The sequence below is a fragment of the Acanthochromis polyacanthus genome, chromosome 18, assembly GCF_021347895.1.
Source record: "Acanthochromis polyacanthus isolate Apoly-LR-REF ecotype Palm Island chromosome 18, KAUST_Apoly_ChrSc, whole genome shotgun sequence".
NCBI lineage: Eukaryota > Metazoa > Chordata > Actinopteri > Pomacentridae > Acanthochromis > Acanthochromis polyacanthus.
Window position 1 is genome coordinate 24828712 of NC_067130.1, and position 27971 is coordinate 24856682.

Genomic DNA, 27971 nt, shown 5'->3' on the forward strand with positions numbered 1-27971 from the left:
CTGATAAGTGGCGTGCCCTCATACAGGCCTGCACTTATTCAATTCATTCTGCCAATCCTATACCTGACCTTCCCCTAAACATGGAACATTTCCTGTCTCTTGGAGTAAATACCAGTTTCTCTGTCAAGGGAGCACTAGCAGTAGGAGTAGCAATAGGAGGCCCTGAAGCTGAAGGCATGGTGCTAGGGCCGGGTGTGGCTGCAGCCTGATCCTGGCACAGTCTTTCATTCTCTGTCCTTAACTGAGTCACTAAATCCCTGAGTTCCTGCAGTTCTTCAGCCATAGAGTTCAGGAATGGATGTCATACCGCGATGGATTATGGGATGCGCCCACCATGTTTGGGGCCTGAAAACAACCGCATCATCTGGTGTAGTAGATCGTTTTCATTTAAAAAAGGACCGAAACAGAGGCAAATGCGCTATTATCTACCGGGAAAAACTGAACAACGAATCGAAGCAAAGATATATGGAGAAAATAGGATTAATTGATGGGATAGATCCATACCGAGCACAAAAGCCGGTCCAGTGACAAGCAAACGAGAGGGACTGACAGATGTTTAGCTACCATAGTGGGCTAAGGATATCACGATTGACAGGCAGAAACAAGAATAAAAAGACAACTCACCCTTATGGAAATACCTGGAACAAACGAACATCCTCTTGGGAATATTGCCGAAAGAGATTAATTTTAGTTTAATGGCAGCAATCCAAGCCATTCAGCTTCTTTTTGTCATTTCAGAGATGTCGCTCCCCTGATGTCTTTTCCAAGCGGGAAAACCTAAATATTTTAGCCTGTTGGTCAATTTTCTCCCAGACCAGTGGTGAGACTTACTGTCACAACCCACCACACAACATCTGCGCCCCATTGTTGCTGATGACCAGAAAATTTGCGTGCTAAAAACATGTAAAAATGTGTAGGTTTACGGATTAAGATGACATTTTCAGGGAATGTCAGAAATGAAACAAGGACCAAGCAATTATATTTTGGCAATGATGCCGCTTATAGCCTGGATCCACGTATTTGTAAAAGATTTCTGTATCATTGTGAAGTAGCAGCACGGTGTCACTGTAACTATGAGAACAAGTGAACACTATGTCAGCTGTCTGCTGACAATCACATGATTGTGATCCTACTACAAAACAACCACTGCGGCCTTATTGCTACTTATACATGGGGGCGTTTCTGAGTCCCATCAATTCCTGTCGCCAGCTACAAATTCAGGTCACAAGATTCAATATCCATACTTAACGTACACATGCATAACCATAGACTGTATATATAATGGACATAGCATCTGGCTCCAGAATTGAAGCCAACCCGGAAGTGTCAAAAACTTGCAATATCACGCCGTCCGCTAGGGTTGGCTCCAAAAAGCTTTTGCTCCATAGACCCCAATTCATTTTTGGAAAAAATAAAATTTGATAGACTGATTTTCTACAGCTCAGGATTTTTTTCCCGTTAGTTTTCATGGTCAAAATGAGAGATCAGGTGGCCGATCTTAAAATAAATCAATACTGAATTTTAAATAAATCGTTAAAGTTGGCAGAGCCAGGGGGCGTGGCTATACTTGATAGACAGCAACAGAAGCCTCTGCGGTAAAATATGGGCGGGATAAGAGAGTCTTCAGCCAATCCTGCCCCTAGTTGCTCTCCAGTCCAGCCTGTTTGATGACGCTTTTGACGGCGACCAGGAAGTAGCAAAATCCAGGCTTCATTTTCTCGGTGTTGAAACCAACGGGTGACGTCACGGTTAGTTTATGCCTATGCATAACACATGCCTGTGCTCAGCACAAGGTCATTTTGTTTGTTGGTACATCTATATTAAATGGCCAATGGACATTCTGTGTTGCTGTGATTTCTGATCATCAATAACTAATGAAAAAATGCTGCATTCCTACAAAAATGCCGCATTTCTGACAATGCCATACGGGGGAATGGACAGCCTTGGCAAAAAATTGCACTCTCTGATTGCTTTTCTTATTATTACTGAATTGTATAATATACATCAAAAATTCAACCCCCTAGTACATAAAATATGTGTTGCTGTAGGTGTGGTATAATAAATGCATTTAGCACAGAAAACACTCCTGTGAGGGAAAGTTGTTGCTGCTGTTGCTTATGTCTGTATGTTCACAAGAACTTACAATTTTCAAAAACTTGTTTTTTTATTTTAAAATCTAATATTAGCATATTTCAATCGTATACATTTACAGAAAAAGAAAGGTATTATTTTGTGTATTATGAAAGTATTATTGTTTATTATTAAAGAAACTGAACTGTTTTCTTCTTCTTTTTTTGCATCCTTTATGGTTTAGTCTTCCGCACATTTGCACCCAAGCTGAAACAACTATTCGGTTTCGGCAAGTTTATTTTATTCAGTTGTAAAACACTGACGTGCAGCTCTGTACGTTTTCCGCTTACGCTGCCTCTCCATTGAGCCACTTCCTTTACTTCCCGGAAATACAAACCATTCACCAAGATGGCGACGCTGACAGTGACTCGGCCACCTTTCGGGGGTTTCAGTTTCGAAAATTGCAAGAGGTAAATGCTTATCAACGAATTCTAATCAGAACAGCATTATTTCATTATAACTGCTACCTTTTTAAATTAGACACTATGCGGAATTAAGGTGTTTAATACATGTTTCCTCGGGATGCTAGTTCATGTTAACTTGGCTCGCATACAATGACTCAGGCTTTTTCCAGTAGATTAATATTCAGATGACTTTTTACTTGAACACAATGCTTTATTTTTGTGGAACATATATAACTTACAATTTTGTATGGGAACGAACTAAATCAGCACTTATATATTGCTATAATTGTTTTCGTACGGAAAAAGAAGGGATGGCCCCGCTATATAGAGCCGCTACATGGATGGATTAGTTAACCGAGGAGCGATTGTTAAACTGTTGAAACAACAACATCACAAACCGTAGTGAAAACCAGTCAGACGTGGTACATACCTGATGCTTGTTTTAATAGAGTGTTGTGATTTGGTCTGGGGAAAGATGTGTACTAACTGTCCATTGAGTCCTTTACATTGAAATCTGATTTATTTATTTATTTTGCCTCCGGTTACATATGTTGAATAATGATAAAAGCTGCTCAGTGGAATTCAGTCTAATTTTTCTCACAATTTCCAAAATGGGTTCTGATTCTGTGTTCCTTCACATGGAGCGAACAAAAGGGAGTAATAATGAATTTTAAGAAAAGATAAAGAACATGTAAGTGAGACAGATGAATTGTTAGTGAATTGATTACATTTGTTCTGAATTTTGTGGTCTGACCACTTAGGATCATATTTCGTGTCATTCAAATGCACATGCTTTTTATGTTTTTATTTTCAGAAATGCAGTTTTGGAAGGGGATGCTAACAAAATAGGATTCAGCTTGCCTCCTGCGCGAAAAACCGGAACTACCATCTGTGGTGTTGTCTTCAAGGTGACTGACCAAAACCAAAATGCTTTAAATTCACAAATTTGGCAGCTATGTTGTTGCTTAGTTATACACTTGAAGGTTCTCGGTGTTGGTGTTTTTATTGTGGAATATTACTTTGAACTTACAGTATATTGTACAAGGTGAAATTGTTGGCAAAAAGCAGCCTGTGGACCAAATATGGCCGTGCAGTTAAAATATTTGATATCCCAACGTTGGTAGAAATGTGATTTTTCATAATGTTTATTGAAACTTCAAATGACAAAAATGTATTTTCACATATCTATGGTAGGACTGACAGACAGTAAATATATAGCCCTGTCCTTTTAACAACAGATATGAGTGCATCTCAAAAAATTTGAATATCCTCAAAAATTCTTTTTTTCCCCCTTTAATTAAAAAGATAAACTTTCATGCTTTTTATATTTCTTAGACTTAATGTAAAACATTTCCAGCCTTTTAAAATAATATTTGAATAATTATTTATTAGAAATTCTATCTCAAATTATTGGAAAATTTTCCAAGATCAAGCAAAAAAATAAAGGATTTACAATACAGAAATGTCCAACTCCTGAAAAATATCTTCATTTATACACTCATTACTTGGTTGTGGCTGCTTTACAATGACTTACTGCATCAGTGCATTATGGCACAGCTTTATATTCCTTGGTGTCACCTGTCAGTCTCCATAGAGTCTGTGATACCTGGCTGGTGGAGGGGTTTGGGGCTGTATGCAGCCTAATGCCAAAGCTATGCAGGGCTGAAAAAAGTACCGCCACCTCATCTCCTTGTCTTCAGGGCTATATATATATATATATATATATATATATATATATATATAATGTTCCCTAAGAGTTCTTAAAAATACAAAGATAAATATGACAAGAATTAGTCAAGGGTCAAGCTGTATTATAATGCAGCATATGTGAGCTGGAGAGAAGCAAATGAATGTAAGTGGCTGACACGAGTTAAGCTTTGGTTGCAGAGAAGTACAAAAGGTGATATGGAAACACAGTAACCCACACCCAGTTCTTGTTTATTGGTCTCAATTTGACCTTAAAATTTCCACCATTTTTGATTGCATTACAATTTCTGCATAGCTCTGACCTGTGGGTATACCTTCAAAGCTAATGGTAATTTTAGCCACATCCCCCCCACCAAGTCGGTTCTATTGATACTGCACTCTGACTGTTGCACTGAGTCAGTGTTTATTCCTGTGGTGTAAAGAACACAGTGGGCAGACACAACAAAGGATAAGTGCAGAATTGGGAAAATCCCACTGTGCATGTCCAAATCAAAACACTTCCAAATCCAGCAGTGAATACTTCAATTAAAGCTCTATCAATTATGAATGAGAAAGGTGTGAATAAAGGAAAATCTTCATGGGCAGTCTTCTCCAAACAAGTATTGGTCTGCATCACTGCTTCATTTGTTTTTCCTGCACTTCCAGTGCAGACAGTACGTGTAGTTACAAATTTTTGGCTGAACAGACTCACAGTAATCATGAATTGGCTTGAAGGACTTTACTGTTTTCATAGTGACATTGTTGTCAAAAATAATAACAGACCTCAGAGAAAATTTATATCTACTGTATGTGTATAAAATTAAAGAATCAACCTCATCTGACTAAACATATTCGTGCTTGTGTACTTAATGCATGGAAGTAGAAAACCTAATTATCACAATTACATACTTGGGTTCACTGATTGTCAAACAAATGAGAAACTGTCACCACACTGTTCGTTTTTGAAGAATTGTTGTTTTACTTTGCTGAAAAGCACTTAAACAAGCAGCATTACATAGTAATAGTTTACTGAATCTTAACTTTATTTTGTGGTTCGCTGTGAAGGATGGCGTTGTCCTAGGAGCTGACACCAGAGCCACTGAGGGAATGGTTGTGGCAGACAAGAACTGCTCCAAGATCCATTACATCTCCCCCAACATTTAGTAAGTGCCTCAGTTGTGCAATATGCTGCTGGTTGGGTTGGTTGGGCTTTCATTTTCCCTACATTATTCTACATGCAGTATTTATGCATTCAAATTAACAGATGTGTACTTTGACAGTATGGATCTGAATTTTTAAATCCTGCACTCAAAATCTTCAAGATAATACTTGTTTCCGTTGGTTTTCTTTTTTTGATAGCTTCATGTGATAGAGCTGATGTGTTGTCTCAAATGACAATGACTGAATGAGTGCTGTGCAATTGTGTTTTCATCCAGCTGCTGTGGGGCTGGAACAGCTGCAGACACAGAGATGACCACTCAGATCATCTCCTCTAACCTGGAACTGCACTCACTCTCAACAGGCAGGTTGCCACGTGTGGCCACCGCCAACCGCATGCTCAAGCAAATGCTCTTCAGGTACAGTCTTTGGTCTGTCAGTGCACATCAAATGAGAAACTGTTTTTCATAGTTGGTATTAAAAAGTAAGAAAGTGTCAATTATGTGCCTTGTGAATGAGTATTACTGTAGTCTGTATATATATGTGTGTGTGTGTGTGTGTGTGTCTCTGTATGTGTTCAGATATCAGGGCTACATTGGTGCTGCGCTGGTTCTGGGTGGAGTGGATTGTAATGGTCCTCACCTTTACAGCATCTACCCTCACGGCTCCACTGACAAGCTGCCCTACGTCACCATGGGTCAGTCTCAAGCATCATCATTCCACTGTTTCTATATATTGTAGTTCCAGCATAATGTCTTGACACACACATACACTGGTCCCACTGTTCATAGAGCAATGTCATTATATCTTGTGACTCAGGGGAGCTGTTGCAAACATATGAATGTGATGTATATGCAACACAAATAGTTTCAGAATTGTTTGATCACACCACGCCGCTATGAAAACTTGCTGCAACATACCGCAGTTTCTATGTAGGCAACATTAATGTGCGTTGTTAGGCTTGTAATGTTTGGACTGGTCATGTTTGGAGGCTACAGTGAGGCAGTTTATTTGCTCGTGCTAAAGTTAATTATGCAAGCATGATTGTCCATGGCCTTTGACATTTTGATTACCTGCAGCCTGAGGAAACGAAATGCCAATAATGGCATCGTAGCCACTACCTTAGAGAACAACTGTTTAAAGCCGCCTTCCTGATATTTCATATCTAAACTAGGTAGTATTAGCTGAACTTCATGGTGTTTGTCAACTCAGTAGTGAAAAATAACAAAGCATTAGGGCTGTGCCCGGTATTATAATTTTGTTCTCGGCCGTTTGTAATTCAAACTGGACTTCTTCTGCCTGATAGGCCTACTTCTTTATTTTCTTGTTAAACATAAAAGTCAATGAATGAAACTAAACAAGAATAAATTTAGTAATGGAATTATTCAAGTTAATTAAACATTGTAGCTAAAAAAACTGAAATTCAAGACAATGTATATGTTTTTCAAAACAAGATTCTGTTTTCTAATATTACACAGTTGTACCTCAAATCACTCCAAAAGGTTTAATTTGTGGATTAAAATCACTGTCATTTTCTGCCAAGGGATACTAGCCCTGAACCTGCCTTGCCTGGTTTTATTTTAGTTTTGTGCCATTACTTTTTTCACTACTCAAAAGTTTCCAGGTCTGCATGATGGTAATATGTTCTGACAGCTAAATATACGACTAATGTCAGGTCAGTGAGCCAGTTTTTCTTTTCAAAAGGATCTGGGTCCCTGGCTGCCATGGCAGTGTTTGAGGATCGCTACAAGCCTGACATGGAGGTTAGTTCACAACTCAAGTGCATAATTTATAGTAACGCAACACCTGTAGTGAGCCTCATAATCCCATACAACTGATTTTCCCTTCCTGTAAAAGCACATAATTTAAGCATTAATAATATTTCCTTAAAGGAGGAGGAAGCCAAGCAGCTGGTGCGTGATGCTATTGCTGCAGGGATCTTTAATGACCTGGGCTCTGGCAGCAACATTGACCTGTGTGTTATCACCAAGGGAAAGGTGGACTACATTCGGCCCCATGATGAGGCCAATAAGAAGGGGGTCAGGTGAGAACTATTCATGCACATCTTTGTCCTCTGATTTCTAACGTGGCAATTTTAACCCTGAGTTGAGATAAAATAGTTTTCACTTCCAGATATGAAGATCACTTAACTCTGTGAATGTTGGTGGTGGGTTTCCACACAAATTCTGACTTAACCTGTCCGGCAAAATGCAAAGAAGCTGTCTGATGGTCTTCCATGTTTGAGCCTAATTCAGTTGTCATATCATGTTGAAGATTTTGTGTCAATATTCCTGATTCTGGAACCAAGCCCCAGAGCTTTTTTAACTGGACTGAATGTAGCTGAAACGTGTTACTTGAATATGTAACGGATAGTCACGATTTAGGTTCCAACAAAACACAAACATAGGAATGTTAACTGCACTTTTTCCAAAAAGATATTGTTTGGTCAAAATTTAGAGTAGGTGACCCTCCCTAGCTGGAGAAAAACTCTGGGTTTTCCAAAAATTAATATAAACTTAAACTGTGACTGCATGAAGACCATACAATATATAAAACACAGATTTAGAGGAATAACATTTAAAGCTTTTTGATCCCTTTAAAATTGCGAAGATGGCTGGGTTTTGGCAGTTGTCCGGCCAACTTCCTATTAATTTAAGGTGAGGATTTTTAACAGAGTTTTTTTTTTACTTAATTTTGTAAAAATCACACAACGAATCACCAACAACGAACATCGCACACCATTCCCGACTGAGTCGCATGTTTTGATATAGAATTTGTATGGGTTTTGTCAAAACTGCAGGATGAGTTAGGTGCTGAAAATCTTGTTGGAAGAATCTGTAACACAATAAACCCAAGAAGTGTGCCAAAACATAAGGACTGGCACATGTAATAATCAGTTGCAGCCATAATCCCAACTAGACTGATGGTGGCCTTTTTGTTCACCATGGACACTAACCTCAAAATGAACAAACTGAGAGAACTTCTGATCTGGAACTGATAACTTGGTTCCGTATCTCAGTATTATTCAGTCTAGAGTTGAGCGTTTGTGAGACCTGCTTTCTGGAACAGGGCTCTGAAATGTTGATGGTAGTCATACAGTGACCAGACAGCTGCAGCCAGTAGTGCTGACCAGACATAAACCAGCAGCTGCTCCTCCAAATCAAATAGGTTTTTGGTCTTTACAGTGAAAGTGTCATTTGTAAATACTTGTTCATACAGTAGATTTTAATGTTGTGCATGGGGAAAATTTCAGTGTAAGACATTAGGAATCCAAAATGTTAAGCAGCTGGACACCTGCATAGTTGCACAGTACAGAAGAAAGTGCAGTTGTTGCCATGTCACAGCTTTACGCCGCATGTTCAGATGTACTCATGATTTTACACTCTACTCATTAACTTGGAAAACTCAAATGGTGGATGACTCGTTGTCTTGTTGCTTGTTCTGCTTAAAGAGCACATGAGCTTGAAGCCTTACACCTGTGAGTATAGATGAAGAGTGTTTTCATAGAGTGCCGACTTAACAGCCGCCGCCTTTCGTACTTATTCGAAATTACTACTAACCAACTTTTAAAAACATCTTATCCACTTACCTAGTTTAGTTTGACTTTGTATTTACCAGTGTGCATGCCTGTATCTTTTGGATAATAAGAAGTGCTGTGCTGATGAAATCTCTGTCGTGCTACCACATTGAACAAACGCCAAAGGCTTGTTTGACACAACTGATATGTATTATTCCATGTATCTTGTAGAACTGGTGACTACAAGTACAAAAGAGGAACCACCAGTGTGTTGTCGAAGGTTGTAACCACGCTGGACCTGGAGCTGATGGAGGAGTCTGTACAAACTATGGATACCTCCTAAATACTTCATTCCAAGAATTTCTGGCACTAATGGCATGTTTTCCCCATGGTTTACAATAAAATTATTTGAGTTGAATGAATGACTGTATGGCTGTCTTTAAGCTGGTTTTCTTTTAAGTTGTTGAACTACAGATTAAACAGCTGCCGTTGAAGGACTACTTAGATAAAACCCATTTGCTGTCAAAACTGTACATTAATCTGAAATGTATGGCTAAGCTGAACACAAGGGTTGGAAAATATGTGTCCTCTGGCAGGATCACACCACTGAGGCCTCATTTAAACTAAGATACATACCAGAAATGCCATATCAGAAATGCATCACTGTAGAGTCAAGAACATAAAATGTAGCACTTAGTAGCAATGATGGATCAAAAATTGCCCATCCCCATCCAAATAAAAAGTCTTTCTACTGAAAACTGAAATGTTAACTTAATAATAGAGGCCTGGTGGATAACTGTGTGATAATGCCACAGGGCTTTTTAGGCTGGATTTCTTAGCAAGTTCTTGTCCCTTTGCATGCTGAACGTCACTGTCATTATGTCAGTATTATTGATTGTACTCCTATTCAGCTCAGAATCTTTGGACTTCGCATATATCCACATTTTATTCAAACTAATTTTCACCACTTTAATACCACTTTTGAAAGCAGCACTACACACCAAAATCTATTATAGATATTCCAAACAAAGCTCCCATACATTAGGTGGATATAGTTTCTGATAAGTACAGCTCTTTAGCAGAAAGATATACAGTTTCCCCCAGTTGAACGATCCATCCATCCATTCTCTATTCACCACTTTATCCTCACTAAGGTCACGGGGGTGCTGGAGCCTATCCCAGCTGACTCGGGCTGACTGGACAGGTCGCCAGTCTGTCGCAGGGCTACATCTACAGACAAACAATCACACTCACATTCACACCTACGGGCAATTTAGAGTAATCAGTTCACCTCAGCATATTTTTGGACTGTGGGAGGAAGCCAGAGTGCCCAGAGAAAACCCACGCATGCACAGGGAGAACATGCAAACTCCATGCAGAAAGATCCCAGGCCCAGGTCCTTGGGAAACAATAAACTTAAAATGTTTTAAATGTGTTGGAGATTTTTTTTTTTTTTGAGTTTCCCAAGATCGAAACCCATGTTTCAACTTAATGAATACACCTGTGGTAACATTAGTTATAGCAGTTCTCTCTATTAAAAAAACACTATAATGGTGCAAAAGATTGGTCATTGTGATCAGAATAGAATCACTTTATTCATCCCCGAAGGGAAATTCAGTAGGTGAATGAATTCATTTAGGTTAATAATAAGCCAATAAACTAAAATGTACTGTAATAAACTCCCCAAACTCTTTTATAAATGTAACGGTAAACAAAACAAAAAAAAAAGATCCCGAAATGGTCAGTATGGAATCATGCTACCCAATAATCTTGTGGATGTTGTAGTTTGTAGCGCGACATTTCTCCATAATACAGGCTTAGGGTCTTTTACAATAGAACTACAAGTCCCAGAGTTCAGCGCGAGGGTCGTGTGACTTGTGTGTGAGACGTACCATGGCGTTCTACATCTCTGTGTGACGGGCAGGTTAGCATCCGAAAAAACACCTCAGGACTGACGCGTCTGCGCACTGAATTCTGTTGTCAGCCGCAGCGAGGTGACAGATGAGGATGGGGTCCCGAATCAAGTAAGAATGTTTATTATTTAGCTTACTACAGCTAGCACAACGACAAGCTGTTAGCATCGCGTTGTTGTGTTAGCTTTGTTCCAGTGACTCACAGGGAAATATACAGTAGAGTATAAGGCCCTGACTTGTTGCGACACAGGCTAAAAACACTAGTGGTATTTTACTCACATGATCAGAAAACATTGCATCTTAAATGACTATTTGGGTTTTGAGGTATGCCAGTCTTCCACAGGCTGATTAAACATTTCACGCTTTTCGAGTGCAAATATACACAAAGATGACTAACAGAAGTTCTAAACATATTTGTGGATGTGAAGCTAGTGTACACACGGTAACTGTGTCAGATTTCATCCTTAACTGCATGCTAATTTTCCGGACTAAGTGCTGAATAGAAATGACAGCTTACCTCTGGTTTGATGTAAACTTTTTGAGGCAAGAAGTATTCTGTTGTTAGTATATGGTAAACTAAGACGTTTGTTACACAGCAAAGAGTCTTTGGTCTTGATATGGCATTGAGCTCTGTTTCTGACCATAATCGTGGAGAAGCTATTTGACAGATATTATTTGTTATGAAAATAATGTTTGTAACAGAATATCTGCCCACTGCAGGCATAGACATGTTTATAGAAGCAGTATGTCATCAGGATAATTATTTATTTTTAAACATCACCAGGCAAATTATTGGATTCATCTAAGATATCTGTACACCCTTGTCAACCCAGTTGCACCTGGAGATCTCATCCATTTATGTCACAAACAGGATCGGAGAGGCAGAGCAACCCTGGTGGAAAGCCGTTTGAATTTTTTTCCTGAAGATACAGCCAGCACTTTGGTTGCTCAACAACTAGATGGCTTGTAACAGCAGCCTCGGTATCCCATACTCCCGCAGTACCCCTCCATAGGTCCCCTTGAGTTGCACAGTTTTAAGCCTTTTCCAAATTCTCAGAACACATGTGCACTGGACAGTCAAACTCCAAGGACTCACTTAGCAGCTCTGTACGGGTAAAGAGCTGGTCCCCTCTTCCACAGCCAGAATGCGAGGCTGAGCAGTGTGATATCTCAATAGGTCCCATTTTTTAAAAATTAACATCCCATGAAGGTATACATAGTCTCATACTAGAGTTTCTGGGTTAGGGTTTTACACTTAGACATCGCCTGTGTTTTGGCAAATCCATGACTAGCACATAAGTCCACCACTGATTCAGATCAGGTATGCTATTCCTCCCGGTCACCCTCCTCCAGGTTTTCTCCATCATTGCCAAGGTGAATGTTGACATCCCTCTGGTGAACGATAGAATCCCCAGGTGTAACTCCTCACAGGACACTACAGGATATGCATTTGCACAAACATCAGTTAAATGATTGCCCATCGTGACACACAGTCATGGAGAGGTGACCCTCTGGCTCTCTGGAAACAGCTCCAGCACAGTGGCGCTCAGCCCCATCCCCAGACCCACCCACTACCTCTCACCACAGGCAACCCCAACTATTCACATTTCTTTTCCCACAAGTAAGGTTATCACCACAACCAATCTGTAACACTCGAGGTCGGCACGCCAAGGTGCCCACCTTTGCCTGCTTCCCAGTTGGCATGTACCTACCCTCATGTAGTCCTTTCAGCTGTGCCCGACTGAGTCCCATGCGCCAAGCGTAGCCGTCTGATACTTGTCGGTGAGCTCCCCTCCTGGACCTGACTCCAGGAGGGGGCCTCTGGTCTCCCTGTATTGAGGGGATGTGGTAACCCACCTTGGTGTCGAATTCATTGAGGTCTTGTGTTTCGACCAATTTGCCTTGGGAGAACTTACCAAGGGCCATTGCCCTGACACATACCTCCTAGGGTTACAGGGACACACAAATCCATTCACTGTGATTCTTTGGGGGATTATTATTATTATTGTTATTATTATAGACACCCCTCAGTATTTCTAAAATTTTGTGTCTGCGGTCCATTTGTACCATAATTTAGTATCATTTATATTATCTTACCTACATGGGAAATTAGTAAATTGATTCCAAATGTTACTGTTAGTCATACTTAGACAGGAACTGAAGGTATTTTAGAAAAAGTAAAAAGTTTAATTTACAGTGGGCACGGAAAGTGTTCAGACCCCTTGAAATTGTTCACTGTCTGTCATTGCAGCCATTTGCCAAAATCAAAAAAGTTCATTTTATTTCTCATTAATGCACACTCAGCACCCCATCTTGACAGAAAAAAACAGAAATGTAGAAATTTTTGCAGATTTATTATGGGATTTTTTCGTAATGCTTCAGCTATTCTAATTGTGTGTTGGAAATAGCAAACTAACTCCTTTAAGACAGATTCTCTTGCCTATTAGACAAATTTTGAATAGACCTTGTGCTGAGTTTTGTCTGTAACATGCAAAAAGCATAGACATAATTTTTTGTTTTTTTTTGTTCCAGGGAGAGCCCTGAGTACACATTTGAGGTGTATATGGAGGTATCCCATCCAGGCACACACAGCTCTGGTAAGTCATTGAGGTACAGCCAATCCTATACTACAGACATCTGCTCTTGCATACTTGTCATGGAATTTGTTAGGGATGAAACGATTATTGGCCAGACTCATTATTGACTGCGATTTCCTGCATTTTTTTAGATAATTTATGTTATTTTTTTACATTCAAAATATAGAAATGCGCTCCTTTGGCTCTTATTCCACAGGCTATCGCTCTCTCTGCACTCACTTTGTGGTCTCAAACAATGTCCCTCCCATAGCTGTACCTGATTGGTTGTTAGATAACAGGAGTAACAGCCAATCACAAGTATTGTTTACACATCAAGCGACAGCACTTCAGATTTCCAGAGCAGTGAAGCTCAGGTGAAATACCGCAAATGTATTTGGAAGATGAGGTGGCACTTCGGAAGGTATAATAAACAGTTCTGTCTTCCACCAGCATTCCAAATGTTACACAGAAAGGCCCCAGTAATTTACTTGCAGTGTTACAGCTGGATCTTGACCCTCCTACAGCTACGACTTTTGTTAATAGGTTGGCTGTGCCTCTTAAACTGTGGCTGACAGTATTAGAGCACCTTATCTTGTTTCTAAAGTCAGATTAACTTTACCTCTGGTCTAAATGACAGACACCTCTCTCGAGCAGAGACACAACCTGCAAAAACTGAAGAAGCACAGCCATCTCCTAAAATCAGGACATTAGCTGCTTTCACAGTGGATATGGCTACGTAAACAGCTACATTGGAACGCAACCACAGATTACCCTGAAACAAAATCAAGAAAACAGTTATAATGATAATTTAAGACGTGATCGTTACTGTGCAATAAAAGTGAAAGAATAGAAAAAGATTTACAAAACTGATAAGAACAGTTGATAGAACTGCAGGAGACAGATTGTTATTGATCTCAATCAGTTGATAGTGATGAATGAAGCCTTGTGAAGCATTGAGGCCTTCTTTTTGTGCTGAGTATGTGATTCAAAGCGTTGGGGCTTCGTTGTGAAGAGGAACAGTGACATCTAGTGACAGACTGGAATTACAGCAGCTGTGTTATATTTGACTGAAGACCAACACAAAACATCATTGTTTCAATCCAAAATGTTTGCAGTAAAACTCATTTAAAGCTACATGCACAGACACAGATTTGAAGTTATTAGCAATGTGGCTTCTGTCTCTTTTTGTATAGCAATAAAAGTAAAATCAGACAAAAATATAAAGTCAAGTGTTACTGACTGGATTTGATCTTTCACCCAAAGTGAGAGAAAAACCATATCTTCCAAGCGCAACCTGCAGAGCTGTACCAGGTCAGTGTTTGATTGTCAAATTTTGTATGACTAGTTTTCAGGCTGTATTTCATGTATACATTAAATGCTTGACAAATTTATTAGATCATCTGCCGTAAAAATGAGAAAACAGAAATAATTTAGAAATCTTGTTTCAAACAAAAAACTGTATTGTTTTTTTTTTTAGCATTTTTTTATTTTTTAAATTGGAACATCTAAATAGTCCTTATTCACATATATTTACCAAAAATCTTAATATTTTGTCTGACCTTTGGCCCTGATAACAGCTGGCATTCTTGCTGCCATTGTTTTTTTTGTTTCTTTTGTTATTGAGTTGAAAGTACTTTCGAGCAGTTCCGAGAGACTTGCTTTGGAGGAAAATATTATTCCATCTATTTTTGAATTCAATAAATCCCAGAGCTGTTCATTAGGATTCAACCCTGGACTTTGACTTGGCCAGTCTGTCAATTCCAGTACTCCAGATTCCCTTTTCTTGGTCAAGTAGTCTCTGTACAGCTTTGAGGTTGGGTTCAGTTCTTCTTGGTATATGAACCCACAACAAATCAGGTTCAATGCAGAAGGGATTCCATGATTCACCAAAATGTTTTGGTAGACCTTCTTGTCCTTCTTCTTGAGTCCAAGGCATACTTGACTACAATGAAAACACTTTATGTCTTGCCCTATTTGTCTCAAAGACCATCCAGCATCATGAAGTGCTTGAATTCAGTCTCTGTCTTTCTCAGTGAGTTCTGCTTGACCATTTTGAACAGGAGTGAGGATTTCCAAACTGAATTTGTGTTTTTATACCCAAACGTGAGCCAACACACTGGAATTCTCTGAGAAGTCAGAAATTAATTAAGAGTAACATACAACCACTTAAACACATTTTTCTGTTCAGGAATGCAAGCAAATAACTGTAGTTTGAAATCTCAGTAAATAAAAAAAAACAATGTGCTTTCCTTTTTTTCTGCTTTTTTGGAAAACAGTACATTTGAAAAACATGAATAGCAGCAGTAATTATATTTTAGCATTAAAGATATCGTTTTGATTAAAAAGCTTCATTGTGACTAGGGCTGGCTCATCAGCTAAAGTTTTCCAATCATGCACTGTCAGTGCAACAACAGGTGATTGCTGAAATATTGAAGGGGAGTGTGCGCTGTGTGTATAGGGGTTGGGGTTGCAGAAGCTGACTGCATTAAACATAAAGAGTTGGATCTGTAGAGGACAAGCAAACATTTTTCAGGAAATTTCCGGTGCTCATCTTAGATGGCTCATAACTTGTGCTGTGAACATCTGTTGTCTGCCTGTCAGTCCCTTCTCTGATATATAACTATTGATTTTCAGTTACTACATCCTGCAAGTCTTAGATTCTTCATGTTTGTGCAACCAGTTTCTTTCTTTCTTTCTTTCTGGTTTGCAATTTCGATTAATTAGAAATTAATCAGTTTTTACTTTCCTGCACATAGCTAGTATAAGATACTGCAAAAATCAAACTGTCAAACTGTAGCTCTTCTACACAGCTGTGCAGTGTTATCAGTGTTTACAGGTTCCACCCCTTTACCAATGGAAATTCATTGTAACAAAAGCCGAAATACCATGTGAAAAGGTTGAGTTGCTTTTGTAGTACATTGTTTGCACTAATTGACCGTAAGACTTAACCACTTGTCATTATTTGTGTATACACACGTGGACAAAATTGTTGGTACCCCTCAGTTAAAGAAGGAAAAACCCACAATTCTCACTGAAATCACTTGAAACGCACAAAAGTAACAATAAATAAAAATTTATTGAAAATTAAATAATCAAAATCAGCCATCACTTTTGAATTGTTGATTAACATAATTATTTAAAAAAACAAACTAATGAAATAGGGCTGGACAAAAATGATGGTACCCATAACTTAATATTTTGTTGCACAACCTTTTGAGGCAATCACTGCAATTGAACGATTTCTGTATTTGTCAATGAGCGTTCTGCAGCTGTCAACAGGTATTTTGGCCCACTCCTCATGAGCAAACAGCTCCAGTTGTCTCAGGTTTGATGGGTGTCTTCTCCAAATGGCATGTTTCAGCTCCTTCCACATATGTTCAATGGGATTCAGATCTGGGCTCATAGAAGGCCACTTTAGAATAGTCCAACGCTTTTCTCTCAGCCATTCTTGGGTGTTTTTGGCTGTGTGTTTTGGATGGTTGTCCTGTTGGAAGACCCATGACCTGCGACTGAGACCAAGCTTTCTGACACTAGGGAGCACATTTCTCTCCAGAATGCCTTGATAGTCTTCAGATTTCATCGTACCTTGCACACTTTCAAGACACCCTGTGCCAGATGCAGCAAAGCAGCCCCAAAACATTACTGAGCCTCCTCCATGTTTCACCGTAGGGACGGTGTTCTTTTCTTCGTATGCTTGGTTTTTGAGTCTATGAACATAGAGTTGATGTGCCTTACCAAAAAGCTCCAGTTTGGTCTCATCTGTCCAAAGGACATTCTCCCAGAAGCTTTGTGGCTTGTCAACATGCATTTTTGCAAATTCCAGTCTCGCTTTTTTATGAGTTTTTTTCAGCAGTGGTGTCCTCCTTGGTCGTCTCCCATGAAGTCCACTTTGGCTCAAACAACGACGAATGGTGCGATCTGACACTGATGTACCTTGGCCTTGGAGTTCACCTTTAATTTCTTTGGAGGTTGCTCTGGGCTCTTTGGATACAATTCCAACGATCCGTCTCTTCAATTTGTCATCAATTTTCCTCTTGCGGCCACGTCCAGGGAGGTTGGCTACTGTCCCGTGGGTCTTGAACTTCTGAATAATATGAGCCACTGTTGTCACAGGAACTTCAAGCTGTTTAGAGATGGTCTTATAGCCTTTACCTTTAAGATGTTTGTCTATCATTTTTTTTCCGATGTCCTGGGACAATTCTCTCCTTCGCTTTCTGTTGTCCATGTTCAGTGTGGTACACACCTTTTCACCAAACAGCAGGGTGACTACTTGTCTCCCTTTAAATAGGCAGACTGACTGATTATGAGTTTGGAAACACCTGTGATGTCAATTAAATGACACACCTGAGTTAATCATGTCACTCTGGTCAAATAGTTTTCAATCTTTTATAGAGGTACCATCATTTTTGTCCAGGCCTGTTTCATTAGTTTGTTTTTTTAAATAATTATGTTAATCAACAATTCAAAAGTAATGGCTGTTTTTGATTATTTAATTTTCAATAAATTTTTATTTATTGTTACTTTTGTGAGTTTCAAGTGATTTCAGTGAGAATTGTGGGTTTTTCCTTCTTTAACTGAGGGGTACCAACAATTTTGTCCACGTGTGTATCTTCCCCATTCTGACCCATCAAGGCATTGAAACTAGACCAGTGGGGTTATCCTGTGATGTCTGGCACTAGGATATTGTCAGTGGATCCAAAGGATATAGAAAATTTAAATGCCAGATCCTGTGGGTTCCTTGTGGATTGGGGCTTGTTGAGCTCTTATTTGGGATGCTCAATCAGAGTGGGATCTGGAGAGGTTGATGCCCTGAGCGCTTCGTCATGTTCTTCGAGATGTTTAGTAATTCTGGAAAGCAATGATGTCTATCACCTCATGAGATATTTGCTATGCTGCTGTTCTGGTTTCCCTATTCTGTCATTGCTTACATTCCCTCTTCTGTTTCTTCTGCTTCTCTATCTCCTGTTTTCCTTCCTCTGTTCTGTTTGACTCAACTGTAACACTTTTAAAGAGAGTAGACACAAAAAAATTGGTGATTTCTCTCACTCTGTCAGATAAATGTCAATATCCATAAATATGCTTCTCCCTTAAAATTAGTGCCACTGCTCATACCTGTGATCATTATTGCTATATGGATTATATTTCAGCCAATAAACTGTGTTTTTGCGATGGCATTTTTGGTCCCATACTTTTCACTTTTCAAAACACATTTATAACTTTATCTACCTACATCTACTTACTTGGCTCAGTTTTGTTAACTACTTGGCCTAGTCACAGTCTTTTTGGTTTCAAGACACTCAGGTAATGCAATTTATTTCCATTTTGTCTGTCTTGCTCACCTGTTTAGTGAATACAGCACAACATATTTATGACCGCAGGTTGTTAATTGAGAAAGCATTTTGCTGCCTGTCGCACTACATTAGTAGGACAGATCAGTGTTAGCATTTTTTTTTACATTGTACATTAAATGCAAACTGCTAAGACAATTTCTGACAGGCAGTTGTTTGCCAGTCTGTAGAATCCCAAAATGTTCATGATCCTTCATGACCAAAGCACGGACATCTGACACTAAGCTATGGTGGTGTGTGTGTGAGACACCTGGATTCAGTTGATTCAGTGTTTATTTCCTAGTTTAGTCCAACATATGCCATCTCATTCTTAAATGAAAGTTTTTAAACCATGTTATTAGCTCACTGTTCTTCTGACTTCTACGCTGTCATTTCATGTCTATTTACTTGTAACAGGGCCAGAGGTGCGAAGGCAGTTCCCTGAAGACTACACAGATCAGGTTAGAAACACATAATGCATTTGTAGCTCTTCCCTCTACTGTTTGTCTGTTTTCTTCTTATGTTTTACAAAGACCTAATTTGTACTAGTGCATTCAACACTCATTTACACATGTACAGAGGTTTGCTTATATCACAGATTGAATACTGTGGATTCCTGAAAATATACATGATACCATTTTAATTTAAAGTTACAGATATCTATAAAAGACAAAAAAACTGCCTGGATTTTTTTCTTCTCGCAGCTGTCTTCTCTCTGTTCTAGGACGCTCCCAACAGACCAACATAGGCATATTTACACAATTCAAATGCACAAAATTGTCATATCATTTCCTGTTCGCCTGTGTGAAAATCCTCAGGTTAACTTACTTAACCATCTTTGGCATCAAGATCTACGTTTTTTGGTCCTTATATTACCTCTCTTGGTCTGTGTAAAAAGATATGTAATTGGCAAAAAGCTCCCATCAGGGGCTTGATTTTTTTTTAAAGCTTGAAAACAAAGCCCATCGGAGGCTCACCAGTGTAGTTTCTGTCTCTCCTTTGTAGATCAGTTCCTCTATATTCCTCTTTCCTGTCAAGTCTTCTAAGATTGTTCATTTTATTACAGTGCAACATTATTAGAGTATGTTAACAATGACTGTATTTGGTTATGTCTTTCAATGTCCTACAGGAAACTCTTCAGACTTTGCCCAAGTTCTGCTTCCCTTTCAACATGGACAGGTACACACGTCTATCGATCTATTGATATATCTATCTATTGATATATCGATCGATAAACATATAAATTTTAAGGACATTACCCTGGCTTAACACCCACATCTTAACTTTTTACTGGGGATGAGTACTGAGTCCCTGATAATAAATCATGACATACAAAGAGCAGTCAGCACCTTTCATTTGTAAGTCTTCACAAGCAAATGTATTTCAATATTTTATTGGTTTCCACTCATAAAAGAGCAGTGAGAGTCCAACCTTCATTTCAGTGTAGCTTTTCATCAGTTGAGATTGCAGTCGGTACAGAAGGCAAATGGCAATAAAACATCATCAAGAACCATAGCACAGAAAATGTATATATCAAGTATACTAGTGTGGCAAGAGCTAAAGCAAAAAATAAAAAAATAAAAAAAAATGGTGGACTCCAAAATACGTACAGAATGGGTTGCCCGCAGAAAACAACTGCAGCTAATGACAGACGAAACCCAAAACTATCAGTGGCATTAGTGCCAATTTAGAATCCAAATTTTTCTGTAGAGATAATACCGAAAAACTTTCAAGTACCCAAATAAGTCCAGAGAAAGACAAGAAATGGCTATAATCCAAACAGTTTCAGCTAATTAGTGAAACATGGAAGAGGACATGGCCAGGAAGTATCTAGCTGTTTTTGGACCTGACTCACTCGTCTTTATTGATGCTGAAACACACTATTGCATATCATGTCTCGAGGAGAGGTTCAAATGGACCCTGCAAAACTTCCCACCAGGAAGGGCTAGCCACTACTTGAAACCCGCAAGCAGTTTCTATGATTCCTGGATTTTGCAAATTTCTACAGAAGATACAGAAGATACATGACTATAGTAAGGTGGCTCCACCTCTGACTCCCCTGGCCTCCACCTCAAGATTGTTCAGTTGTACCCCTAAAACCATTCAAGATTTTCAAGACCTCAAGCATTACTTCGTTTCGGCCCCAGTCCTGATTCAGCTAGACCCAGGTCTCAAGTTCATTGTGTAGGTTGACGCCTCGGACACCGGTGTGGGAGCAGTCTTTTCTCAGCGTTTCCCCTCCAACAACAATCTCCATCCATCTGCTTTCTTGTCCTGATGATTATTTCCAGCAGAAGGGAACTATGACAGTGAATTATAAGCTATCAGCCTTATCCTAGAAGACTGGAGGCCCTGGATAGATGGAGCAGAACAGCCATTGATTGTTTGAACTGATCAAAAGAACCTGAAGTCCCCCACCTTCCATGTGTCCCCCATCAAGCCTGTGAGAGAGAGTCCGCTGTGCTTTTGCTCTAAGTTATTTTCCACTTCCTCTTCCTACATTTTCTGTATAATGGATATATTATTATTTTTCCTCTAATTACAATTTTTCCTGTTTTCCATAGTAATGATAATGAGATTCATTCATCTCCATCAAGGGCACTGCTTTTTAATGAAATGATCAAAACTAAATCTTGAGGATGTCATTTATAGATGCGCCATATTATAAGGGGCTTAATATGAGATTGGATGTTCAGTGTGAGGGAGATGGGGATATGCTGGCTGATTATGACTGAATAAATACTAGTTTCTGTTACATGTTGTGCAAGTGAATTACTGATGAGAAAAATACTGATTTGGAATACATACAATGATACAAGAAATTGATTCTGCTTCTGTATGTAGGATTGTGTTCTTTATGTGTATGTAATTTTTTTCCTATTTTTTATATCCTGTTTTAATGTTACTGTACTGCTATCTGACAAAGTGTTTTTGCCACAACTCGAGAATTCATACCCCAGATAGCAAACTATGGGTGAATCAATGTTGAATCTATGTTGAGACCTAACGTAGAAATTATACAGAAAGCGCAAGGTTGATAAAATGTTGAGTCAACGTTTGCTTTTCAACCATAAATCACACTTTACCCAAATAGCAAAAGATGTTAAATCAATGTTGAATTAGGGTTAAGAAGGTTGAATTGTGATTACGGTTGAAGACTGATGGTTGGATCAACGTTGATTCAACAACATTTTGTCAACATTGAAATTTGTGTTTAAAAGATGCCATTGAATCAACATTGTATTTTGGTTTAATTAAAATGTTTGACAGGTCAATGTTTAATTAATGTTGAATCTATGTTTGCAAACATGTAATCTATGTAAGCAAACGTTGACTCAACATTGTATCAACCTTGCGCTTTCTGTATAATTTCTACGTTAGGTCTCAACATAGATTCAACATTGATTCACCCATAGTTTGCTATCTGGGACAGTAATTATTATAGAACACAAATGCCTAAAAGATTAAACTGATGAAGTAGGGACATTTTATATCCAAAAGGTCAACTTCACTATGACATAATAATATTTTGTAAAGACATTGTAAAACCATAACTGAGAAACAAACGGGGAGAATACAATTTTTCACATTTGTTTGGATACTGAGTTGGTGACAAAAATCTTGGATACTTGCCACATACAGTATATGTAAATTCTTTACTACATACATGCTTTAAACAACAACTGTAAGTTAAATTTGTATGATTTTTTTAAACAGTTTGTTTCACTTTTTCAATCAAATGTTAGTATTGTTTAATATCTGTTAATTGTCTTCTTTTTAATGCCTTTTTAAATCAATTTGAATTATGTTGTCGTGGACATGCGCTATACAAATACCCTTTTCTCTGTGTCTTTCTCTGCCTTTCTTGTGAAAACCTGTAACCCCGCAGCTTGACAGTCAGCCCGGTCAGCCAGAACTTCACATTTGTGCTGACTGACATTGAAAGCAAACAAAGATTTGGCTTCTGTCGTCTTTCTACAGGTGCACACACCAGGTGCTACTGCATTCTCAGGTGAGTCTGTTTGTATGCAGTCAGTGCTTGCTTCTAACTTCAAGTTGTATTCAGCAGGCAGCTATGTAGTATCCAGAGGTAAATGTATTGAGAATTTAAGATGATTAATGATTGAATTATAAAACAAAATTTCTAATATAAACATTCTACAGCATTATTTGCATTTAGCAAATAATCTAGACATATACGCAAAAATATTGCAATTATTAAAACTTCTAATTTTAAGTCCAGTGATCTCTAACAGCCTGAAAAATTTGACAGATTCTGATGTTGCTTGTTTAGAGTAATAATTCATTGGGGACATACAATTCTGAAAAATTCAAATGAAACAACCCTCAAACAGTGTCATATTTCTTTCCCCCATGCCCCTTCTCCTTTCTTTTTTTCCGTTCTTTTAGTTACCTTCCGTGGTTTGAAGTCTTTTACAAGTTGCTAAATGTTCTTGCAGATTATGCTGTCAAAGGCCAGGTAAGTAATGACAGGTCACTCATGTTGCAGTCTGACTTTGGCATTAGCCCAGAAATTGTTGGCCGATCTCTTCACGAAATAGTGTCTGCATGTCAGATATCGTCACTGTTTTGCTTTTGAATTTTAAATATTTAAATTTGTTTATATAACACTTGTATCTGTAGTATATTGCTGTGCAGTAGTGTTCATGAAACTGCAGCTGCATATTTAGAATCAGCTGTGTATTTAATTTTGGGGTAAATAATTTTCTAAATTAGTGTTTATTTTTGCTCAACTTTTTTTAATGACTTTTACATGGATTTGGGATGTTATGAATGTGTCAGGAAAGCAAATGGCAGGAGCTCTTGGTGTCACTACATTCCCTTACCATACCTGAGCCTGGCGTCCCACTTCATCTTGGTGTGGTAAGTCTGACTTCACCATGTAACATCCAATTAAACTCAGTTTAAACTGGAAACACTACAACAAAAACGTTCTCCACCCAAAGAAACTAATCACCATATTAACATAAAAAAACTGTAATAAAAAATGTAAAATGTGCTAAAAATCTTTCCTCTATAGCTTTGAAATATGAACTACCACTAGACAAGATCATTACACAAACCTTTATTGTGCATCACCATACAGTTATCTGCAGAGGAAACATGAGTTGATTGCATACTTTTTTCCAAAGTCTCTTTGCAATGCTTTTCATTTCTCGATCACACTGTGGCTCCCACTTACTTTCTTGATGTCTGTTTTCTCTAGCATTCTTTCTTCACTGTGCCTGACACAAGGGAACTTCCTAGCATACCTGAGAATGTGAGTGTTGTTTTTTCAATCACGTTGAAGGACATTGTTCTGTGTGTGTGTGTGTGTGTGTGTGTGTGTGTGTGTGTGTGTGTGTGTGTGTGTGTGTGTGTGTGTGTGTGTGTGTGTGTGTGTGTGTGTGTGTGTGTGTGTGTGTGTGTGTGTGTGTGTGTGTGTGTGTGTGTGTGTGTGTAATCTGCCTATTTCTGATATGACAGCTACACATTTGAGCTGTTAAACTTGAAACTTCATTTGTTGAAACATGATAATGAAGAAGTGCATTTAGGTGTGATTGTGTCCCATAATTAAGAATATGTGGAAATTACTTTATTTCTGGTGAAATCACAGTGAAATCTTTTGAATGTTATTGACTGAATATTCTCTGTTGTACAGTGCCTATAAAAATATTAACCTCCTTTTGAATTTTTCCCTTTTTTCGGCATTTAGTCATGGACAGCTTAATTTGGCTCTACAACATCAAAGTGAAAATGGATGGCTACAAAGTAATGTCAGTTATTAAAATAGGAAAGCTAAAATGAGCGATAAAATAACCATTTCATCTCTTTAAAGTGACTCACCTAATTCAACACAGGTGCAGCCAACTGCTGCTAAAAGTCCCACTATTGTAATGGAGATCATCTGAGTGTAGTGATTTCACTAAAAAGACACCTCCGTCTGGAAGGTCCAGTCACTGTTGAACCAGTTCTCCTGGCTATAACTACACCCTGAAGACAAAAGAGCACTCCAAGCAACTCACATGTGGTATGGTAACAGCAGAAGTCAGGAGTTGGATAGAAGAAAATTTCACAGAATATTCCTAGGGGTACAGTTAAACCCATCATTACGGAATCGATCAAACATGGCACATACAGAAAGTGGATGATGGTGTCAGCATCAGGATGTGGGGATTCGTCTCTGCTGCAGGACCTGGAAGGCTTGTAAAAGTAGTGTGTAAAATTAATGCAGCAGAGTATATGTAAATCCTGGAGGACAACCTGATGCAGTCTGCAAGAGAGGATTTTGTTTTACAGCAAGATAATGATGCATAAAACCAAAGCTTCGCAGAAATAGTTTAATGACATAAACGTGTATGCTCTGGAGTAGCCAAGTCATAGCCCAGACCTCAATCCAACTGAGAATCTGTAGCTGCACTTGAAAAGCGATGTTTAAATTGTGGTATCCAGATGTGCAAGGCATATTGAGATCCTTTCAGCCAGGTTCTCTGCCGTGAAGCCAAAGGTGCATCTACTAAATGCTGACTTGAAGGAGGTGAATACTTATGCAATCACTTATTTTACATTTTACAATTTGAATTAATTGACATTACTCTGTAGAAATCTGTTTTTACTTTGATATGAAAGAGTATTGTTTTTAATTCTTTAAAAAAAACTAAACTGCATTGACCACGGACTTGATCGCATGTAGGTTACCATGGTGATGCAATGCATACAGTGTGTCCTGTAACTATGTCTTCATTCAGTGGGATTAGTAATGCACTGATCAACGAGTGTCGAGTTTTAATGTGTTCCCTCAGCTGAGAATCTGTACACAGACAATCTTTAGGAAAAGATCTGGTTAAAAGGAGACACGTCTTTCAGCTGTTTTAGATCCAAAATCTGAATGGAACTTTCTCCAGAGCAGGTTAGCTGTGCAGCATAAGTTACCATGGTGATTGAGTAGAGAACCACCTTCATAAAACTGAAAACTCTGGCTTTTAGGCTCAGTATAGCTCAACATACAGCTAACCCACTAATCTTGCTTTGAAGTACACCCCTCTGGTGAATAAAAGGCATTGGACATTGTTCTAAGTGATGTCTTCAGTGAGTCCACATAGAGAACAAACCAGATGGGGTCCACATGCGATATTATTGTGTGTGTGTGTCTGTGTGAACTGCATGTAATGGATAGAAAATGTCCTCAGAGTTGTTTCAGGAAATAAACCAGCTAAAAAAAGGCAGACTTTGTGTTTGGGTCACAATTTTTTGAGCTATTAAATTAATTGTGCAAACATTTATCACATTATGAACAATACTCTGGTTTCAGCTAAAACTGTTTAGTTAGAATTTCAGTGTGAAAGTTGGTGACAGGTGATAAACCAGCACACTGTTGAATTTGTATGGAAAATATATTGTTGCACATTTGAACAGGTGTAAAACTTTGCTTTTTTGTTTAACACAAAATAGCTTAAAATGTCTCATTTTTTAGATAAAAACAAGTCTTTGTTCGCAAGAGAATATTTTTTTCAAGTCTTTACCCCATAACTAAATCCCCTGTTCATTTTTCTCTCATTTTGTTTGATCCTTGCAGAGAAACCTAACAGAGTACTTTGTAGCAGTAGATGTGAATAACATGCTTCATCTGTACGCTAGTATGCTTTATGAACGTCGAATCCTCATCTGCTGTAGCAAACTAAGCACTGTAAGTAGAGTCAACTTCATCTTCCTTCTCTTGCCTTTAACTCTGTTAATTTTGGTATCCTGAATATTTCAGTATTGAGAAGATCTGTGAATTTTGTGTAACCATAGCATTTACCATGTGACCTCTCTAAAAACACTTAACATGCTTTCCTTAAACTGTTGTTTTGTAGGCCAACCTTAAAAGATAACTTTGGTGATATTCTGGTTTTCTTAATGTTTATAACTCTGAACTTACTGATCCTGGTAATGAATATTGTCTACATATCCAGAGCTTGTTTTAGATTTTTTGTTTGAAGCATTAAGTTCTGCTGTTGTCCAACAAGTATTAAGAACACATCAGACCACACTGCTGTACTGGATGGCATCATTAATTCATTGCTGGTTTTGGTCTTTAGGATATGTTGACATAGAAAAAAATATAGAACATCACCAAGGTTATCTTTTAAATGTCCACTCTACAGTATCACTGTTAGTAAAACTCAGATTTTGAAATGTCATTCATGTGAAGCAAAGTAAAATGGCAGCAAACAATTTGGATATTAACCAAAGGAGTTTTATTTGATCTCCTTGGACAAATCCAAAGGATGATTAGAGACAGAATTAAAAACTTTCGATTAAAAAATTCAATATGTATTGTGTTATTTGTTCAGTGAAGGACTTTTGGACTTTATAGCTGATGTATATCATTACAACCAAAGGTTGTCTACATCAGTATTTAATGTTTCAAAGTAAACATTGCTTTTCTCCACTTGAATTGTACCAGGTTTGCCTTTGTACCTTTAACCATTTTAAGTAAATGAAAGAGAAGCAATAAAAATGGTTGTATTAAAACCCCTTAGTCCCTGTAGAGACTAAGAGGAGGTGCTTCAAAAACAGGCTCAGGGACTAAAAGGTTAAATGTGGGTCCTGAGATATAAAAAGCTGTGTAGGTACAGTGCCTTGTGAAAGTATTCGGCCCCCTTGAACTTTTCAACCTTTCGCCACATTTCAGGCTTCAAACATAAAGATATAAAATTTTAATTTTTTGTCAAGAATCAACAACAAGTGGGACACAATCGTGAAGTGGAATGAAATTTATTGGATATTTTATATTTTTTTAACAAATAAAAAACTGAAAAGTGGGGCGTGCAATATTATTTGGCCCCCTTACGTTAATACTTTGTAGAGCCACCTTTTGCTGCAATTACAGCTGCAAGTTGCTTGGGGTATGTCTCTATCAGTTTTGCACATCGAGAGACTGAAATTCTTGCCCATTCTTCCTTGCAAAACAGCTCGAGCTCAGTGAGGTTGGATGGAGAGCGTTTGTGAACAGCAGTCTTCAGCTCTGCCCACAGATTCTCGACTGGATTCAGGTCTGGACTTTGACTTGGCCATTCTAACACCTGGATACGTTTATTTGTGAACCATTCCATTGTAGATTTGGCTTTATGTTTTGGATCATTGTCCTGTTGGAAGATAAATCTCCGTCCCAGTCTCAGGTCTTTTGCAGACTCCAACAGGTTTTCTTCCAGAATGCTCCTGTATTTGGCTCCATTCATCTTCCCATCAATTTTAACCATCTTCCCTGTCCCTGC

The 27971-nt window shown here is 38.5% G+C and overlaps 2 protein-coding genes across 5 annotated transcripts in view; both read left to right on the forward strand.

Annotated features, from left to right (window-relative positions):
- The first annotated feature begins 2396 nt into the window (after positions 1–2396).
- On the forward strand, positions 2397–9313 carry psmb7 (proteasome 20S subunit beta 7). Of its 2 annotated transcripts, XM_022212156.2 has the most exons (9): positions 2397–2540; positions 3349–3442; positions 5286–5383; positions 5657–5797; positions 5960–6075; positions 7083–7141; positions 7271–7422; positions 8830–8856; positions 9127–9313. In XM_022212156.2, the coding sequence occupies exons 1-9, from the start codon at positions 2479–2481 to the stop codon at positions 9236–9238; spliced, it is 861 nt and encodes a 286-aa protein (XP_022067848.1). In that variant the 5' UTR covers positions 2397–2478; the 3' UTR covers positions 9239–9313. The 2 variants fall into 2 exon arrangements, with proteins under 2 accessions (XP_022067848.1, XP_022067849.1); XM_022212157.2 differs by lacking the exon at positions 8830–8856 and having other exon boundaries at positions 2398–2540.
- Positions 9314–10759: 1446 nt separating this feature from the next.
- dennd1a (DENN/MADD domain containing 1A) overlaps positions 10760–27971 on the forward strand; it is a 52422-nt gene continuing 35210 nt past the window's right edge. The window contains exons 1-9 of one of the 3 annotated variants that reach the window (XM_022212164.2): positions 10760–10919; positions 13341–13405; positions 19129–19172; positions 19841–19890; positions 22601–22723; positions 23122–23191; positions 23515–23595; positions 23939–23992; positions 26288–26398. In XM_022212164.2, the coding sequence (XP_022067856.2) occupies positions 10897–10919; positions 13341–13405; positions 19129–19172; positions 19841–19890; positions 22601–22723; positions 23122–23191; positions 23515–23595; positions 23939–23992; positions 26288–26398 (621 nt within the window). In that variant the 5' untranslated portion in view covers positions 10760–10896. The remainder of the gene's footprint in view (positions 10920–13340; positions 13406–19128; positions 19173–19840; positions 19891–22600; positions 22724–23121; positions 23192–23514; positions 23596–23938; positions 23993–26287; positions 26399–27971) is intronic. The other 2 variants (XM_022212162.2, XM_022212163.2) reach the window with 2 other exon arrangements.